The 20,813-nt window shown below is 39.1% G+C and overlaps 2 protein-coding genes and 1 pseudogene across 4 annotated transcripts; 1 reads left to right on the plus strand and 2 right to left on the minus strand.

Moving 5' to 3' along the window:
- The first annotated feature begins 27 nt into the window (after nucleotides 1–27).
- Nucleotides 28–10,304, plus strand: LOC144647281 (NAD-dependent protein lipoamidase sirtuin-4, mitochondrial-like). 2 transcript variants are annotated; one of them, XR_013569555.1, is made up of 3 exons: nucleotides 28–556; nucleotides 8,952–9,521; nucleotides 10,244–10,304. XR_013569555.1 is itself a non-coding variant. In XM_078507066.1 (2 exons), exons 1-2 carry the CDS (start codon nucleotides 63–65, stop codon nucleotides 9,433–9,435), a joined length of 978 nt encoding a protein of 325 aa, XP_078363192.1. In that variant the 5' UTR covers nucleotides 28–62; the 3' UTR covers nucleotides 9,436–9,557. The 2 variants fall into 2 exon arrangements, 1 of the variants encoding a protein (XP_078363192.1); XM_078507066.1 differs by lacking the exon at nucleotides 10,244–10,304 and having other exon boundaries at nucleotides 8,952–9,557.
- LOC144647244 (armadillo repeat-containing protein 5-like) lies at nucleotides 9,554–20,795 on the minus strand. The gene is made up of 4 exons (XM_078507015.1): nucleotides 20,514–20,795; nucleotides 20,406–20,436; nucleotides 13,452–15,483; nucleotides 9,554–11,398 (listed from the first exon to the last, which is right to left on the minus strand). The coding sequence occupies exons 1-4, from the start codon at nucleotides 20,763–20,765 to the stop codon at nucleotides 10,390–10,392; spliced, it is 3,324 nt and encodes a 1,107-aa protein (XP_078363141.1). The 5' UTR covers nucleotides 20,766–20,795; the 3' UTR covers nucleotides 9,554–10,389.
- LOC144645917 (uncharacterized) lies at nucleotides 18,467–20,172 on the minus strand (annotated as a pseudogene). The gene is made up of 3 exons (XR_013569346.1): nucleotides 20,098–20,172; nucleotides 19,855–19,997; nucleotides 18,467–19,611 (listed from the first exon to the last, which is right to left on the minus strand). The product of XR_013569346.1 is annotated as an uncharacterized LOC144645917 (transcript).
- Nucleotides 20,796–20,813: the final 18 nt, after the last annotated feature.

Consider the following 20,813-nt stretch of genomic DNA (forward strand, 5'->3'; position numbering starts at 1 on the left):
GTCTATCCCGGTAAACTTCCAAAACAGTCTCATTACGTAAGCAGTAACCTTTTATATATACGATGAATACTTCTCGGAAATGTCGTGAATTTTTCTCCCTTCTAAAGGTATTTCGACTATTTCAAAGGTCGAGTCACAGACTTTACGTCCCAAAGTACCAAACGACTGATCAAGAAATTGTAAAAGTTGTAAGGGCACTCGACGATCACATTGGAAATAGTCGACGTTTGTTCGTCATAACCGGCGCGGGAGTTTCTACAGAATCTGGGATACGGGATTATCGATCCGAAGATGTTGGTCTGTATGCGATAAGCGACAGTCGACCAATTCAATACACTGATTTTCTCAAAAGTGGCGCAAATAGAAAGAGGTATTGGGCAAGAAATTATGTTGGCTGGCCAGAGTTTTTTACTAGAGAGCCAAATGGCGGCCATTTTGCTCTAGCAGAGCTGGAGAAATTGGGGAGAATACATTGGCTTGTAACACAAAATGTCGACGCTCTACATGCCAAAGCTGGTTCTCGAAGGGTATCAGAGCTTCATGGCTGCTCACACAGGTAGCTACAATGGTTTGCAGTATGAAATATACAGTACCCATTATATTGATCACGTGACCGTGTTACTGCAAAAGGTACTTGCAGATACGTAGACTTGCCCCAAGTCGCTCGTTTTTTCTTTGCATCTATAGTTTCTTAAATAAAATCGCTTTGAAATCAAGCGAGAAAGACCACTTGAGTAAAATCACCTTTGAAATCGCGCGCGAGAGATCGCGCGGGATTCATTTCTGTGAACGCGCGCGCGAAGGAAAACAAACAGTTAGGAAAAGCTCGGAACGAGCGACTTGTGTCACTTGCAGGAAATCGATTCTGGCTGACGTTTATTGCCGCGAAAAAATTGCATCATGCTTGTGTGCATTGAATAGCCGATTCCCTCTATAGCGCGCGCCTGCAGGGAATCACGGTAGTTGTATTCATCAAACCATGCGCGAGACTCAGCAACGTGTATCATTGCTGAGTCTCGCGCATGGTTTGTTGAATACAACTACCGTGATTCCCTGTAGGCGCGCGCTATAGAGGGAATCGGCTATTGGTTTCTTTTATCGTATTGACGTCAGTTTCGTGCGCCGTGTGCAGCTGACGCGCGCTGTGGCGTGTGTTAAAATTGCGCTTTTCTTCCCTTTTTTGTGGGAAATCATACTCAAGGCCCTTGATGGCTCTCTCATTTCTGTAAGATTTAAAAGGGACATGCACAAAAAAGACATTTGTGTTGTTTGTTCTAAAACGGTTTAACTGCCGATGTGAGAAGGAAACAAGTCTGCTCAAGAGGTGAAAAGTTAAACGCAAGCTTGTCTCGCGAGCAGCGCGCGCTACCGGTAAGTTGGCGGGCACAGCGCGCTCAGTAAGTTCGCGCGCAATACAATATGATTGACATAATCTCGATGGCGTCACCGGTGGAAAAATCCACCGGTGACGCCATATTTCAGAATTGGCGCGCTGCAGGTGAGACAAGTCGCTCGTTCCGCAACGATCCTCCGCCATTTTGTTTCTCATGCCCGCGCGCGCCCTCCGTTTCTGTATCCAGCGGTCTCCTGCGAATCTAACGAGCGACTTGGAGCAAGTCTAGCAGATACGATGCTCTGCTCTGTTTGACAAGAGTCAAACTTGACCTTTGTTGGGCAAAGAGCATGGCATACAAAAGATTTTGTGTAAAAAACCGAAAAACACAAAGCCCAAGAAGATTACCCCTATAAAAATGTCAAGGGTGCTTGTTCCTTTTAGGGTGTAAAATTTGTGAATTGGTATTATAATTTTATGCTTTGGGTCTAAAACCTAACATGACTGCCACTAGCACTGTTGCAGTACCTTTCAGGGGCTTTTAAGCCCAGGTCAAACAAGGATGAGAGTTGTTGAGAGTTTAGGGACCATTCATTTTCTAGAAGGGGGGAGGGCCGGAGGAATCTTGGGGGGGGTCACTAATTTTTTACAGTGGCAAAAGGGGAGGGTCATCGTTATTTTCGTTTTTGAAAAGGGGGGGTCGCGTAGAAAAACACTGCATTTTAATCCAAATCAAAATCTTTTATTTTCAATAAATATTAAGTGATATAAAATGTGACAGGCCAAGCACGACTCCCGCTGGTTGCTAAATGTTAGCCTTCAGTCTGTTAACGGATGATTTGATTAACGCTCTCTATTTGATTTGATTAACGCTTTCAGTGATGATCTTTATGCCATTGTGTTTGCTAGCTCTGTGGCATATTTTGTTAGGTTTATCGGCTCATGTTTGTTGAAAGATTCTTAAAAGCCTTTAAAGGAATGTTGTAGTCTATATTGTGTATCGGATCAGTGGATTTCTAACTGTCAACTCGTATTCTAAAGTGGCGGTTAGTTCGTAGGATAACGTTTCGTTACCACAGTTGCGAGGGTCTATAAAGATCCGAGTCTTTTGAAGGCTACTGCAGTCTCTAAACATTGAGAGCAATGGTTTCTTTGAGTTGTTTTTAAGCTCCCCTTAGTTTGAGTTGTTGTGATTTGCGCTCTGGGAGCTATAAAAGACATAAAACTTTAACTCCATTATTGTTGATCTGTTTTGTTGCATTACTTGCATCCACCAAATAAATTCTATGGCAGTTTGATTACTGCATTTGAAGTCTCTAGTATGCCGCAACCATCTCTTCTGGCAAATGTTTTATCTAAAGCAAGACTCAAGTTTCGGTCCTTCAGTGGACCTCATCAGATGCTCCTATGTCAAAGTCTCATTGAATGATTTGAAATCAATCGATTTGCCGTATTTGTACTTGTCTGCAGGATCGAAAATTCTGGTTTTTAATTGGCTCACGTAAATGGACCAATTGTGTTAATGTAGTTTTGATTCGTGCCTAAGTGTGTTTGTTTATAAGGCTATTTTTCGCATTTTTGACCGTTAAAGGTCACTTCTGATGCTAAAGAGTGCAAGAGTAGTGTTCCACATAATGAAGAAGGGCTTCAATTCGTGTATATAGCACGGCGTACGTTTGACTGTAGCATAGATTTTTTTGCGATCAAAGATAATCTTGTGCAACACAGCGGAATGGAGCTCTGTCAAAAAAAGAGGTTTGATGTGAATTTTTTTTTAGGTGCATGTGTGTGTGTGTGTGTGGGGGGGGGGTCGCAAAATTTAATATTGCACTTTAGGGGGAGGGCCTTCCTTTTTTTACTCTACTATAGGGGGAGGGCCAAAAAGTTTCAACTGAATACACACAGGGATTCCTCCGGCCCTCCCCCCTTCTAAAAAATGAATGGTCCCTTACTCTCATGAGAGTGGTCCTCAACTCTCATCAAACGAGAACGAGTCTTCTAGAGTCGACCAAGAGCAAGAGAAAAGAAGAGAAAACTCTCATCCCCTCTCATGAGACATTTGAGCACGACTTCAAAGTTGATGAGAGCGCCCGTAAGTTGATGAGCATGCATGAGAGTTTCAGGCCAAACAAGAGCGAGGTTTCAACTCTAATAATATACAAGCAGCAATTTCTCCATTCTGATTGGCTAAGAACACGTCAATTTATCCCAAACCAGTGCAAAAAGTGTAATTGGCAGTGCAAAAAGTGTAATTGGCAGTGCAAAACGTGTAATTAGCAGTGCAAAACGGTGTAATTGACAACAGCCTCATGAAAATACATCTTGAACAAACAAAATGGCGGACGAAAGTGAGACAAAATTTAAACTTAATAACGCAATTTTAATTAAAAGACTTGAAAAGATCTCTTCGAGATATCGACTTTTTTTTGCATGAAGTTAGTATGAGTAGAAGGTTTATCCTGGGCATTGTTGTTCGAACATGTCATGGAAGAATTCAAACGTCTTTCAGTTCAAGCATTTTTTTATTTTCGCGGAGTAAATGCTGTACTTGTCAGTCGCGACGGCTGGGTGCTTTGCGACTCATATACTTTGGCTTGGTTAAAAAAGGTAAACTTTGACGTTTGCCTTTAACATGTTTAATCGAAATAGTTGTTTCCTTTCGAGTTAGAAAGATTTCTACTCGGCTTAATGCAGAAAAATAACGCCTGATCGCAGGTTAGGTTACGCACGACAGAGTTACCTTTTGTCTCGTCACGCAATCTTAACCCCACATTGAGAGTTAAATTTTCGTTTGGATATTACCAAAAGCCGCTTCTCCTCGTTATTCTTTACCTTACGGCTACACATCCCATTTCTAACGACTACATTTCCAGCAAAAAAGGTTCCTGTTTATTTTTCTAATGGCGATGCATTAACTTCTGAACGGAAGAAACGTTTAACGTTTACTGCTTCCACCGGAAGTAATTTCACAACAGGCTACAAAACCGACACTTGAAAGAAGACCACCAGCTGCAAGTCTACAATGTACAAGACCAGTTTTCTGTTTTAAAGAAATGCCGCACGAAGTTGGACTGTTTAATTTACGAAATGCTCTTTATTAGAAACATAAAGCCGAAACTTAACACGCAATCCAATTCTGTGCGTGCTAAACTGTTTATTTAAAATCTTAATATGCTAATATATTATCAAACCCTAGATCACTATATAAGCCTGAACTCCGTATTATAATTTTAACTTGATAATGATGACATGGACGTCCGAAGGAAACGTGGAGGAGAACGGTAGAGGGGGAGAGGCGGAAGATGGGGTTTGCCACCTGGGCAGAGGCGGTTAATGTTGCGGAAGACAGTGTAGAGTGGAGGGAACGGATCAAAGGCCCTATTCTCCCAGAGGAGACATAAGGAAGCAGATGAATGATGACATGGCGTCATCGAAACGTCGTTCTATTTTCCTATCGCTTATTTTTCTTCTCAAATATTTCACAAAACATTTTGTTATTCGAAAGCTACAAAAACACTTATAAATATCACTTAACACATTTAATGATGTTGCAATTAGCGAAGCGCACTAATGACGTCACAGAATTTGACCCCCGGTGTGAGTCAAAATTCTGTAAGAGCAATGTATGGTTGGCGGGCACTTTGGAGGCATATTTAGCGATTGTTTCACAAAACCATGGCCAGATTGGCTCGGACTTCGGAAAGCCTTACCTGTGCAACGTAGAAAGCTCAAACCGTGGTTTGAAACAAAAGGTTTGTCAAACAGAGCGATTATTCAATAAATGTGTAAAATGTTTTACTCTCAGTTATTGAATGGATTATAAAGGCCCGATTTGCTGCCGGGATTTGCTGAAAGAAAACATTTATTTTTATGATAAATTCAAAGCGTTTACACTGTCTTTAGTGGCACATTTTGCAACACAACAGAGCTAACCTCAGATTTATGCCACCACAAAATTACACAAAGAAACGCTCTTCCGATCGGTCCCCTTGCCTGACCCGAATATTTAAAGAGGTCAATTTCGTTACACAATTGTCGCGGCAAATACTATTTAATATACACTGTTCGAGCTCGGCAGCTGTAGCTGCAGTCTGTAATAGTAATGGGGATAAATAATAGCTTTATTTAAATCAAACCCGCCGTCAATTCCATTAGAAAGGCGTTTGAATAGCATAATATTTTCGCCCTCTATCTATCATGTGTCGAAACAGATCGGATGGCCGGCGATCAGTGCCGTCAAATTCGGGAAGAATTCTGAACTTCTTGCAACCGACGATCTTTCCGGTGCCTAAATGAAGCAAACATACAAGTGCTATCCTTCGCAATTATATAATTCGATAGTAATTCGCTATCCGCCGCTTAAATTTCTCGGCAGCCTGAATAATTTTGCAGTGGAAATCAAGGTGTCATTACCGGATCTTCGACTAATAAATTCAATTTTGGGCCATTTTTGGATACCTTCAATCTGTTTTTCACTTACTAAAGCAAAAATGTTTGAAATCTATCATTTTTCGAGCCTTTCGAGAATCTCGGCCTCAAATTGTGCCTTTCTTGTCAAGAATGCGTCCCCTCCATACAAAGCCTTTGCCAAAACTAAAATTGTTGTCCGACTCACGACTCACTGTGGTGAAATCTATTTTTAGTAATAGTGCGCTTTGCTAGATGATGTTGCAATTCTAAATTGTGCAACTCAGCAGAAATAATCAATTGTCACGAAATGAGTTCCTTTTGGTTAACTATTAGCAACGTTTTAGTGTGTTCGTGCGGGTAATGTTTGACCTCCTGACCTCTTTCAGTGCTTTGGCTAAATTAAAGGCACGGCGCCGCACAGTAAAATCTTTAGAAAAGCAGTCACTTGAGAAACACACAAGTCGTGTTTGCGTTAGTCACGGAGTGAACGTGACATGAATTTCCTTTACCACGTCATCTTTTGCTTTTTAAAACCACATGCCTAGCCGGAAAAATGCCTGCTTAGCATGCAAATATTTATTTTGTTCCGAATGTTCAATAAAATAACCCAAACCAGTTCATTTAAAAGAAAGCCAAATCACGCCAAAATAAAGAGTAGACTATAAAGGCTATCCCATTGTGTTTCTCCGTTTAGCGTCTTCCGACAAGCTTTTGGTAATTCCCCTGGCGCGATGACGTGTATCCCGTGCTTTGACACATTCTTGCTGAGCTTGCAACTTACGTTTCGATAACGTTTCGATTCTCAAAATACCGTAAACTCAAAACAAAAATTGGGATATCCAGAAAATAAGTCGTTGTTTTGCAATATTTAACACGTTCCGGGTAAATTGTACGACTTGTACTCGCTCCGAGCCAAACGCTTGAGTAACACAACAATAAATATTTCACACAAACAGAGCGCAGAGTATTCAAACTGAAAATAGGTGAATGATTATTTATAGCTACAAGCGAGAGATCGCGTGACATGGGTCTGACGTAGTGGTAGTTTTAAATAGCTTGGACATGTCCAAGCGGTCTTTGTTTTCGCTATGTGATTTTAGGTTTAATCAAAACTATAAAAAAATTCTCGACGTGATTGGTTTGCGCCCGTTTGGCCTATAGGCGTTCGCGTCTCTTTTTTGGCAGTGTAATAGGCGTTCGGTCTGCTGTTTTTCTTTTTCCTTTTTTTTTTTTGTTTTTTTTTTTTTTTTTTTTTTTTTTTTTTTTTTTTTTTTTTTTTTTTTTTTTTTTTTTTTTTTTTTTTTTTTTTTTTATAAAAAACCCCCCTTCTTTTTTTTTTTTAAAAACCCCTCCCCATAATAAATTAATATTAGTCCCTAAAGACTTGTACCAGTAAAAATTGCGTTCTTAATCGTTTTAAACTTCGCAGCCTTCGAGCGCTGAACCCCTTACATTCTTAATTGGTTATGTGACGTAAGATTTGGGCTACTCACGTTTTTGATTCTTATATAATGTTTGTAAATTTGACAAGTCACGTTTTTTCTACAAGAACGGAAGTGCTGAAGCACAGCTATAGAGTGACACTTTACAAGTCACGCGCTTTGATCACCCACAGCGGAAAGTATTCCCTTGAGAAATTAGACGGATTCCCTAGTCGAGCACGAGTGCATTGACCATCACTCATAGTACAGCTTGTATACTGTTAGATCATCGAATTCATTTGTCTTAGTGACCCCGTATTCGCCTCGAGAAAGTCACCTCGTAAAATGTTTACGCGCGCCTGTTTTGACTGACGCGACGTCCTACTGATGACTTCATCCTCCCTCGGGGCAGCTTGAGTGCTGGCAGGGGCTGAACTGACCATGCTAGAGGCTTGGTCGCCTGTGCTCGAATGTTGGGCGGAAACCATCTTAAAACAGTCCCTTGAGAGTTAACAAGAATGCAATCCCTTCCGGTTCAGATTTTAGCCCCGGTAAACGCTATTCTACTTCTTTTTGCTTGTAAACAAGCAAAAAAAGTCGAAAAAACGACGCAAAGTACAGAAGAACAACAAACATTACTTACTGTAAAAGACGTAGAATTATCAAAAAGGCAAAGAGGACAAGACATAAACTAAACTCGAAATAAGCTTACGGCCGACGGCCGATAGTAAATTAAAATTCTCGCCGAAACATTGCTTCACTTCTCTGAAGCGAAACGCGAAGAAGTACTGACCAGACTTCCAAGGAACCGGTTACCTAGTTTTGAACACAGAAGGAGCAAGCATTTCATTTCATGATTGTTTAATAATAGCCGAAGCTTGTTTATTTAAAAGCTCGCTCAACAACAAAAGGCACAAAAGATAGTTTTACAACTGTAAGAGGCAAATCTAACCTGTAAAACGTCCAGTGAAATCAGGTAGCAATGCGGAGTTGTAGCAGAGTGCTCATCTGTACTAAGAAAATCCGTTCGGTAGATTTTTATAGTTCAGTATTTCAGTTCGGTATTCTAGTTTGACTAGTTTGTCAGCTAGAGCAACATGTGTTGAACTGAGGTTGATTTCTGTTCGGGCGAACACAAACACAGCACGGATAAAACGTACCAAAAAAATACCTCTCAGCCAAGAACAGCAGCAGAACCTTAGGAATTTTTTCCTTGCTTTGTCATTCACATTCTTCAAATTCAACGGCGAAATGAGTCAAAAGACTGTTCTGAAAACTTTTCATGCAGCACTTCCAGAGAGTGAATGAATATTTACGCATGAATTCACACGTCAAAATTTTTAGCCAGGCGCTACTCTGAAGTTGTCACGAAAATTATCAAAGCGTGACCGAAATTGTCGCTTGTATATTATTAACAAGTAATCACATGATTTTTCTCGTGCAATTTGGAATAAATAAGCACTTGTAAATTTTTCAAAGGCTACAAATTGCACTTGCCCTGCGGGCTCGTGCAATTTTGTTAGCCTTTGAAAAATTTACTCGTGCTTATTTATTCTAAATTGCACTCGAAATCATGTGATTACTGGTACTTATCAACTCTTAATTTTGTTTGGCCCAGGCTTTAAGGTTATCTGAAAAATAACGTTTACTGTATTTGTTACACAAATAACTTTTAGTTCTGAATTATTTACATTTAAACAGCCATCCAGTTTAAATTTAAAGTGTAAAGTGAGGTTTGCACACTCCACTTAACCTATAATTTAATACAAATTATATTTGCTTTTAAGGGTTGTTTGCCTAGGATGCAAGCAGCAAACTTCACGCAATGATCTTCAATGGAGAATAAAAGAGCTTAATCCAATTAGGGAGGCTATCGGAAGTGGGCACGCCCCTGATGGAGATACATTCCTCACTGATGAAGAAGTGAGAGACTTCACTGTTCCTACCTGTCTCAACTGTGGCGGAATCCTAAAGCCAGATGTGGTATTCTTTGGAGATTCAGTTCCTAAAGCAACAGTGTCTTTCATTCATGAACGATTGCTTGAATCAGATTCAGTTTTAATCGTAGGATCTTCAGTTGAGGTGTATTCATCATATCGCTTTGCCCATGCCGCCTGGCAGCAGAACAAGCCTATAGCAATTTTGAACATTGGTGCAACAAGAGCTGATAAATTTGCTTCAATAAAAATGTCAGCCATTGCAGGGGATGTGTTACCAAGACTTAAGATTTTATCAGCTGGTGCTGATATTAATCATGAAAGGAAGCTGTAAGACTTGAAAATAATTTTTATTTTTATTCAATGGATATTTCAATGCTGTCTTTGCAACAGCCTCAGCCTTCCAAGAAAATCAAGTTGGTATGCTCAATAAAAATGAAACTCTTGTCAACTTTACATGTCTTGCTGTTATCTTTTTATTGGATTGCTCTCGGCAGTCAACTCCTTTTTAACGTGTACACAACAGGCTGACAGTCAGGCAGCATGAGTTAGCCGAGCTAAATATTATTATAAACTATTGTGATAACTTAGTCAGCTCGCGTTGTCAAACACTTTTTTTCCTTTTGTTTAAAAACAACACATAAGAACACCATAAGCTTGGATAGGATAGACAGATACAGTCTGTACGTACCTTTAAAAAAACTGTCAAAGATTTACCAAGGCACAACTAAACTAACTACTGATTATTATCATGATAGCCAGAGTTAGCAGCATTTTCTTCTTTTTGACTAGGGAATTATTTTGATCCTTCACTAAACTGTTCAGTCATACAGATGAGTTCGACTGGCCGCCATCTTGGCTCCTGGCATGAGCAAAAACTGGGGAGAGTGCAATCCATGCTATAAACACCCCGCATCCCTACCTACGGGCTTTTTGCACTCTCCCCAGTTTTTACTCGCATTCAGGAACCAAGATGGCAGCCCATCAAATGTAACGATTGATCTCTACAACTTCACGGAAAAATAGGGGATTGTGAACAGTTTAATCCTTCACTAGCTATAGATCTGGGATAGTGAGTATTACTCTCCACTTGCCTGAATAAAATTATTAGAAACTCTCACAATAATTTTCTTTGTAACCAGGGTTACAAAATGATTTAGTGGCTTACAGGTCACACCAAACAAGTGCATTACATGTATATGTTGATTTTACAGTCAAGTACCGGTAAGTAACTTCTAACAGATTGCAGCTACCAGCAGCACATAATTATACACTGTACCTATGCATTCTACAATTTCAAACAAGAGAGGAGTAACGGATATAGGTGTTCCACAATATCTGCTCTCACTACACAAAGAAACAGTTCTTTGAATAAATGCAAGTGAGTTGAAAGATCTGATATCTTCACATTCAAAAGGTACGAAAGGCAATGTACACACAGTTGCGGGGAATTCAGTTGAAGTCCAGTGGCACAAATTTGCACAACAGTGGAAGCACTAATAAAATTGACCAAGAATTTCTCACAGAGGGTTCTTAATTTGTCTAACATGAATCTGTCTGAAAAGGTTAACATCTCTAAAAAGAAAAGTACTTCAGTGCCGTTCCTTTGAAGTTCACTGACTTGTCTTTCTAACTCTTCACAGCAGCATGATGCAGAAGACAGCAGTTTACATGTACATGGGATCAGTTCATTACTAGGCACAACTTTGCACCCATAGATGTGATGCAAAGCAAATTCAAAGACACCTGCAGAAACATCTGGAATTGGAATGACAGACTGCGTTGACTCTAAGTAATGACTGGACAGCATAGCAGTGAAGACATCAGAAGCTGACTTAACAACTTCCTTATGTGCAGTGATCATGTCTCCATTGTCTATCTGAAATGCAACGTCACAGGGGCCAAAGCAGTTTTCATTGTATGGACATGTGAAAGAATCAGGCTGCTCTTTTGCAATACACTTTGGTACATTCTTGGAGAGCAACACCTGTGAATCACTGGAATTCGCTTTCAACTTTTTCACTTGGGGTAGCTCACTTGATGTGTCAATGTTCCTTGCCTGAGCATCTTGGCTTTGGTTAGCTGTGATTTCAACCAGGCCAGTAGAAATGGCTTCATCTTCTTCTTTGTCTGCAACCTCAACAGGAAATGTTACTTGCAAATCGTTTGCCAGAACCACCAAAGACTCCACAGCAGTTGTAAAGGTTTCACCATTTGGAGCAGCTGATGTGAACAAATCACAAAACATCCTCAAGCCCTTCCTTTCAACAAGCATTACCTGCTTCAGTTTCTTGGTCCTGAAATAAACAAGAAGGGAAATAAATTTACACTTATTGAATTATGTACATGTACACATGGACACATACAACTATGCCGGAACATCTAAATGTACACAAAGAGCAGTTTGCAAATGACTGTCAAAAGTAATTCAATCCAAACAACACTAAATTATGTCATTTTTACCTGTTCAATGTACAGTAAGTCCACATTTTACATGTGCATGTTAGTAATATTATTGAACAATTATGAACAATTTTGTACTCGTGTCTGCATAATTATGATACCTCCTCTGTAGGCAGAGACTTAGTCATGGTCCCAGTCAAATGCACAGTCACACTACTACTTTAAAATACAAAATACATCTACACTTCCATAAGCAGATGCCTCTCCTTTAGTAACAGACACTTTTTCAGGTCCCAAGGGTGTTTTCTAATGGGAGGTTTGACTGTAACATTTATAATAATATACCGTAGTTTATTTGTTTTTTGTTGCTGTGCAGTGCTGATCTACACTGTAAATCATGCATTCAGATTGGTTGAACAAGTGGTCCAGCTTGATTCATCTGGGCTGCTTGCATTTTAATAGGGATGCTGAGACAGTGAACCAAGACAAGGTGGTCAGAAAAAGAACTCGGTCAATATCATAGGCGTGTACATGATCGTGTAATGTGTGCAATCATAGCGTTTTTAAGCGATGACGTAGTCGAGCTTTATGCCGGAGCCCTTGGATCGGTTCTGTCGTTCTCGTTCGAACAACTGAATAGGACTGGGAACTAACTACAGGGAGAACAAAGATTAAGTTTAGCACAACAAGAAATCGCCGCGAAGAACACAAAGCAAAATACTCCTGGGAAGTTAAAAGGACTAACAAAAGATATGAACGAAAGAGACAAATTATATTTGACAAATTCTATTAGATTCAGTAAACAGACAGATGTACAATTGACCTGTGTAAAGGAGAAAAATGCGCCAGATAGAAGAAATATGTTGCTTTTGTTTCGGGGTTACTGTCCCTTCTTCTGTGGAATTAATTGAAATGCCAGTTGATTTTTTTTTCCACCGAAGAAGGGACAGAAACCCCGAAACGTATGGCACATATTTCTTTTATCTGGCGCCATGTTCACCATTTAAAATCAGCATATAAAATCACTGTTTACATGCGCTACACAGTCGCTCGAAATCATACAATGGGTCTGTGTGGTCCAGTCAGAGACAGAACTTGACCTTGCATATCCGGTCGCTCGCGTAAGGTATCGTGTATCGTAGATTAGATGTCACGCTATAAGGTAACGCAACTAGAATAAAACGCATAGCTTGAAGAAAGTTTTCATTTTTCTAACGAGGTGCAATAAGCACACAATCGTTACAAATGGAAAAATCTCGATGATTTGGTAAGTAGAATGCAATATGAAATTAATATATTTTTTTTTTTTTTTTTTTTTTTTTTTTTTTAAAAATTTTTTTTTTTTTTTTTTTTTTTTATTTTTTTTTTTTTTTTTTGGTTTTACAAAAAAAAAAAAAAAAAAAAAAAAAAAAAAATAAAAAAAAAAAAATGTATGGTGCAAAGATAATATAAGCAGTGACCCGAAAAGTATCCGTAAAGCGAGGTAAACTTTGTATGAGAGCGTTTCACTTGGGTCACAGAAAAAAGTGTCCGTTGTCTGTTGTTAACTTAATGTTAGAGAAAATGTATGGACAAACAAAACTGTTCGTATTAAGCGGGCGCCGTAAAGCGGTGTTCCACTGAACTTTAATTTACGTTAATTTTTGACAAATTTCCTAAAAATATTTAAAACCCTTTGTAAAACGTCATCGCTTCTGCATGCATTGCGTGCCAGTTATTTGGTTTTACGATGCAACAGCACACGCGTTTACAAAAACATTAGGTGCATTCATGTATATGTTGTAGTTTAAAATGAATTTCAGGTCAAAATGATTTCAAACTAGCTTGATTTGTATTTTTATGTTTAAGGATTATGGAAGAAAAGAGAATACAATTCAGACTCGTAAGAAATCATTTCTTGTCCAGAAATTCATTTCAAACTGCATCATATAACTGTATCTGATGTACCTGCATAAGAGTGGCAAGGCAAGCACACACTTTTCCCGTTCTCCCTTTGATCCTTTGAGAAGTAAATTTTCCAGGACACCTTTTCCAAATGGAGTTTGTGCTTGGCTTGAAAGTGTCTCCATTAAGTGATTTCCAGTTTCCTGGCAGTGACTTTGGGTTGATGAAGACACGCACATTCCACCAGCCTTGCTGCTGGCAGGTGTTTGCAAACTCTGATCCTCTAATGAATGAGCGGTAGTCATAGCGTCCTGCAACTCATTACTGTTCTCACTTGTCGTAGCTGCTATTTCTTGGCTTTCACTGTGGATACAGCACAACTGATGATGAACGGCAACCACAGCGCCCCTCACAACCAAAGCCTTGAAACACAAGAGATTTTTGGCCAGACGATTTAGGAGCCGTGCACATCTGGGATCAGGGTTATCAACCAAACGAAGATAATCCAACAATGCTTGGATGCAGGGCTCGGTGACAAGAAGAGAGCTTGGATCTGTCATCTGTGAGATGCGAGATAGTAACTGCAAGGCGCTATGGCCAGGACCACGGTGATGATGTAACACTGCTTGAGCCTTTGGTGATAGAGGAGACAATAAGCTTTCATTTATTGCTGTTTGAGTTTCAGAGTTCACCTGAGCGACTGTTGATTGCTTGCTTTGGTTGGCAGGAGTTCTTGGTGTCCTAGAACATTCCAAAGTTGAATTTTGGCTTACTAAGCACACAAGCTCTGTATCTTTAGCTGGTAGTCCACTTGGTTCATCTGTTTTCATAGTTGGGGTAGAATTAATGTGATATGATGACAAGACACTTGGGTAACTGGAAGTTGACAGATTTGCACAATGACTTGACGAAGACGCTACAGACGGAATACTGTGGGAGGAAGTGCACACCGACACTAATGATGTTGTGTCTGTCTGTCTGGAAGCAAAGCTGAATACTGACTGCCCATTTCCTATGGTACACACACCTGGTGGCGGAGTGGTTTGAATGGGAGATGGCTTAAGTTTCATCCCATTTCTCCTTTTAAAATTGGAAAGTCTGCCACTTTCTTTTGAGTCTGTAACTTCCCTTGCTGTTTCCTCAAGCTTTTTAAAGAAACTTTCATCCATTTGTGTTTCTCCGCTTGCATCAAAAACTGCATCTTTGACTGTGACAGCCCTCAGTGGGTTGTCTGAAGAAAAGTCAGAGGTGAAAGGAATCTGATCTGAAAATTCATCATCGTGATCTTCGCACTCGTTTCTGGACGGTACATGAGAAGTGATCCTGTTCAGGTGATTTATCAGAGCTGGAACTAAATCTCCATTGAGAAGAACTTCCAAAGCTGGTTCATTGTAACAAAAGCATGTAAATGCACTCACAATCTTTTTCTCAAGAGACAAACATTTTCCTGAAGACAAGACATTTAAGAGCAGTTGCAATGCACAAGATTCAAGCACCCTTGCCCGATTGATTCCTTCTCGGCAACAAAAGCAAAGTCCTTCAACTGCCTTGACAGTGACATGACCAGGTTCTTCCCTCTTTAGTTGCTGCGTCAACGCCTGAATTCCCCCTTCACTACCAATACAAACACGAACATGGGCATGGTGGGCCAAGTGCACCAAAGAAAGTATAGCTGGCTGTCTGACTTTTAGGCAATCACTTTTCGCCAGCTCAACAATGTATTTTACACCACCATAATCTTGAATTTGCTGAGCTATTTCTCTGCTGCATCCTTTAGTAAGTTCTGCCACAGTTTTGATACAGCAATTCACCAACGCCGGCTTGTCAGACTTAAGCAACTCCATGATTGTTTTCACAGCATCTACATCCAACAAAGCCTGTTTTCTTGATGAAGATGTGCAAACCATTCTCAATGCTCGTAAGACTGACTGCTGGCAATCACTGTCAGATGTCTTCATTAAAAGCTTAACAAGTTCCGGAATTAATCCAAGTTCTTCCATGACAAGTACACTAAGCTCATCCTCTGCTAAGTTTGCCAGGGCTCTTGATGTCCGGTTTAAAATGCTAGTTTTCTCACTCATCTTCAACACATTAGCTGTTGAAAAATAAAATACTAATTTAACTTCAGTATTGCTCTTTTCAATGATATGCAAACTCTGCTCAATCAACCTGCAAATCGGTTTACGGTTTTCGCTGCTGTCAATCATCTAAGCGGACCTCTAGGGAAACAGAAGTTCACTTCAACTGGGTCAAAAGGTCACTTCTGTTAGCTGTGATTGGTAGCTTTCGATCCATATTCTTTGTTCCTGTTTTTCAAGGTTCATTGGTTGTTGCCATAATTATGATTGACGGCAGCAAAAAACGTAATCGACGCCAATCATTAGTTGGGTTTTGAACTTCACAGTTCGTGTGATACTGAAAAGCGCAATAATAAATTCAAAGCAGCTGATTCCTCAGTTTAGTTTATTTCCACAAGTTTGAATATTTACAGTCAAAACACCTCAAGCGTTCCTGTCAAGGGTGGATTAATGATTCCATTATTGCAAATTTGATTTCATTCTTTGCTTCAATATTCCATTGTTGAATTGAATATTGCAATGTTCAAACAGTGATTCAATTCAAAACTCGAATGTTGATTTCATTCATGCGACAGACACATGAGAATTTGAAAAATTATCTTCCCCAATTTGCATAAAATGGGTCAACGACATTTTTCCCACTTTTTTTTCTGCCAGTAGTATTTTTGTGCCTTTTTGGTGTACCAATATGTCTTGTCCCTCTTTTGGTGTTATCAAAGGGTTGAAATAAAGAACATGAAGAACAAAATGAAGAGAAAACACGATGCGTGACATTTGACGGTTGACTAGTTTATGCAAATTCAGGCCGAATTCCCACGCGCCCGTCGCGTGAAGTCAGACAACAGTCTAATCAACATTCAAGTTTTGAATTGAGTCGCCGTTTGAACATTGCAATATTCAATTCAAGAATGGAATATTGAAGCAAAGAATGATTAATCCACCCTTGACAGGAACGCTTGAGGTGTTTTGACTGTAAACATTAAGACCCAGTGGTTTTGTTGGGAAGGTAAGATTTTCCAAATATTACCATAATTGTAATGACTTTGTGTGGACTAATCACAACTAAATCGCCAAGTTAGGTAGTTTATTGTATATTGAAAATCTAATAATTTCATGATCCCGTAATACACTTTGTTTACCCCCCAAAATTTTTGCATAAGCATTTGTTTTCAATTTCTCCATGGATGATTGTACCTCATTGTGAATCCCAAGAGAAATTGAAATCAATGCTTACCTATGCAATTTTTTTTTTTTTTTTTTTTTGGGGGGGGGGGGAGGTAAACAAGGTGTATCCTGTGAATGGTGAAAACAGTTGATGGGCTTTAATAGAGTAGTAAAGCCGTTACGTCACGTTGCCATGGCGCTGAAATTTTCTGTTCTAAACAAACGCGCATTCCATTCAAAATGGCGTCGCTATCGATCGCATCCCCGCTTTCTTTCTTCTCCAAGGAGAAGAAGGCCATCAGAAAAGGAGAAAATCCCCATAAATCGTATCATGTTTAATCATTTGCTTATCAGCAAGGCGTTTTACGCGGAGAAGTGCATGCAAGCATGAAAAAGAAGGTCTATAAAGTCACAGTGAGTTAGACTTATCTACGTTCATGCTACATTGCATCGAGCACCGTTGTAAATTGATAATTGAAGCTTATAATTTTTCTTCAGTCGATTAATGTGGTTGAAACAATAGTACAGTTATTTAAGACAAATTTAAGCCAACAAATTCGAATATACCGTATTAAGAATCTCAAAAGATGACGAGAAAGTGTTTTCTCTGTACAGTAGCTGTTGTTTTTTGGTGTAATTTTAGAGTAAAACTTTCTAACAAATTCGGTGTTCTGAATGTTGTTTCGACGTTTTGTTTTCTTAGATTTACCTCAATGAACAAAGGATGTAGTTGTTGTAAGAGAGAGATCACTCCTGGGCAGCAAACATTCCACTTTTATTACAATTTTATTTTAATTATTTTTTTTTCCAAAAATGTGTTTGATCTTAATCATTTTGTAAAGGTTTGTACTTATTTCTAGGATGTATTGTAAAGAACCAAAAGTCCTTTCATGCCAACTTTAAATTTCCACAAAACATTGCTATCTTGAGCCAGTTCAATGATTTGCAGAATGAATTTGATAATTTTGATATGATGAAAGGGCACCACCCAATGATTATGCCAGTACCATCAACTGAAAAACTGAAATATAATTTTCCTGTGGGGCAGACCCCAGTGATATACTTTTTAACAGTCACAGTAACTGTAAGCAAAAGTTAAAAATAGAGCAAGTCCTGTAAATTTTCAAAAAAAAATATCTAGAAATTAGTTACCTTTGTTTACCTTTGTGGATAATGTTAAGTTAAGACAAGTCTTCTTATGTGCAATGTGGATATATGGAATAAAGGATATGACTTGGAATTCTTTCAGTCTGTAATAGTTATACAATGTAAATTTTAATTTTGGGAAAAGCCTTGAAGCATGGTTATTCAGTTTCTGAATTAAAGTTTACCTAAATTGTAATAATTATAGAAAATAAATTGTTTATTCATTGTCACTGAAGGGGAATTTATGTGCAAAGGGGTGTCCAGCACTACACTATGTGTCAGAGTGCTTGGAAACTGGGATACAAAAGAATGTGTATGACATAATCCAATGGACCCTACCCACTCCCCACCTCCCATCTCTCTCTCTCTTTCTCTCATTCGAAATATTTTTGGGTTTAAATGGATGTAAATGTTTACCTGAATTGTAAGAAAAAAAGCTGTATATTCATTGAAGAAGATTTTATGTGCAAATGGGTGTCTGGCATTGCATTATGTGTCAGTGTGCAAAAGCATGTTGATGACATAAGCCACTGGACCCCCCCCCCCCCCCCCCTCTCTCTCTCTCTCTGTCTGGAAATTTATTTTTGGATATAAAAATAAATGTTTACCTAGATTGTAATGAGTTATTTATCGCTAAAATGATATTAAAATTTAGTCAAACTAATCGTGTGTTATGTGTTCAAAAAAATGTCATTCAAAATCCATATCTTCGCAACCCTCTTTGATTAAAGGAAACTGTAGATTTACAAGTGCAGTGCACAGTTGCAAAGAAGGTCAGCACAACAGCGCAAATAAGATGAGATAAAATTTAAAATTCTAAAGTCTTTCAGCCTGGCATTAGCTCTTTCAACGTGGATGCGATATTTGGCTACTGTTCAGGAAAGGTAGTATGTTGACCGAAACACAATGTGGTAGAATATCTTGGATAAGAAATCCCTTGTCAGCCAGGATCATGTCACCAGTAGCAAGGTGGTTGAGTAGGCCAGGTTAGAGCTTACTGACATAAGTTATCTCAGCATTTGGGGCGACACCAATAATAACCTTGAAAGAGTTCATTCCTCTGCAGACTGAGTAGGTGACATTTTGGTGGCTCATCAAACCAGGTGCAGCAACTTCTATGTCAGTACAGTCTATAACAATCCGGCATGAAACAAACTGACTGAATGATGATGGTGCAGATAACTTGTTTTTGTCTCGGGGGTCTCATGAAGGGATGGTTGACAATAAGTCATCAAACAAAATACTATGTAAAACATGAATAAAGGTTGTGACTATGTTTGAAATTTTAGACACACTAAAATGAAATAATTGGGCTAGATAAAGATTTGTGTAGTGCTGTCTAAGTTTCATTAAAGTAATAAAAATTTCATCTTCAAAATTAATTGCCTTCACTTTCCATCCAGAAAAATAATTAATATCATCTTTAAACCTTAGTACATGCTTCACAACAATGTTAAACACTTCTTTAGTTGGAAGGCCTGTTTCCATTCTCAAGACATCATCACTGAGCTTTGCTACTCTGAACCGTTTAGTTTTATATTCGGTTTTCCCCTCGAGTTCTTGAGGCTTCCTGTTGGCTAGCTCCAGTTCAGCTTCTAGAATAATCTCTTGTGTAATGTTTTCTGATTGATTTCACCCTCTTCAATGAGTAGTTGTTCATTCATTTTCACGTTTTCTATGTGCTCTTTCGCTTTTTCTTTGGTGGCGAGGATCCTTGTCGAGGGAACAATTTGCCCTGGTTTCTTGCGTAGATCTCCGGGACATTGTTTTTCTTGCCATCAAGAAAATGGTAGCTGCAAAACCTCGAGTGTTTTCTTGGTTTTCTATTTTCCCCTCTGTTTAACGAAAAATTGATAAATATTAGAAGACAACGAGGTATAAGGATTCACTGACAGATGAAATAAAAGTCGAAGCAATCGTTTATAAGAGAACTGAGAAATAGACAGCACGTGCTTGTACACGCAGCCGCCATATTGACGCACTCTTCGCACGATTCAAGTTGTAGTTTGAGTTTGAGTTGTCGCATTTTGCATCTGACCTTTAGAGATATTAAAGGCATTTGCAACATAATTTCTAACCTCAATAGCCGGATCCATCGCTTGTACTTGTCTTTCTGTTTTACGGCGTTTGGAAATGCAAAGAACTTGCATGTCTGGCCTTCCGACGAGTGGTTGGAGGTTGGAGCGATGCAAATTATACACCATTTCGGCCGTCTGAATCCCTCTTAATGGACACAAACCTCTTTTAAAAACAATACGATGTCCTTTCGTGTATTGTTTCTCTCTTTTTCGTCTTTTGTGGGATAATTACAGGGTCTTGACCTTTCGAAAGAAGATTTCGTGACCATCGCGACCTTGTTTCTGGCGTTTGTTTAGAACAGAAAATTTCAGCGTCATGGCAACGTGACGTCACACTTTAGTACTCTATTTATCTCACACATCAAAAGGCTCTGTTCTTATTTTCTTGGATGGCCAGGGACAGCAAAAACACAGTTGACGTATGCATCAAGTGTTTTGGATCAATATACATGTAAAGCTTCTAAAATACGAACTTCACTGTCAAAACAAAGGTCGCATGCATGCATGAATTTTTAATGAGCTAGAGCTTAACAGAATTTATAATCACTCACCAAGGATAGCTATTCCATCCAATTTCCTGATCTAGAAAATGAAAAATCAGAAATAAAGTCAATAAAAATAATAATTGAAGTACTTCCTTTATTTCTACGGGCACTAACCTCTCTTCTACACTCTTCTTCGCGAGCACAGTTTGCCAGTGTGCTTAGCGCCATGTCAGCAATTGTTTTATTCGGTCGTTGGATAAGAGCTAAAAGTCGCTTTAGGCCACCTTTACAACAAAGCAAATGCACGTTTTCTTTAACTTTAGTCAGTTTTGTCAACGTAATCAGGGCTTTTTTAGTTCCAGAGTCCGATTCGGGGCTTAATTTCATGATCAAACGCTCGATGTAATCCGCACTAACGGACGCCATCTTGGAACTTCGCTATGCGCAGTGCTCTCAAAATCGGCAGAGCCACTG

The sequence above is a fragment of the Oculina patagonica genome, chromosome 3 (genome assembly GCF_052425735.1).
Source record: "Oculina patagonica isolate OP01 chromosome 3, crgOcupat, whole genome shotgun sequence".
Classification (NCBI taxonomy): domain Eukaryota; kingdom Metazoa; phylum Cnidaria; class Anthozoa; order Scleractinia; family Oculinidae; genus Oculina; species Oculina patagonica.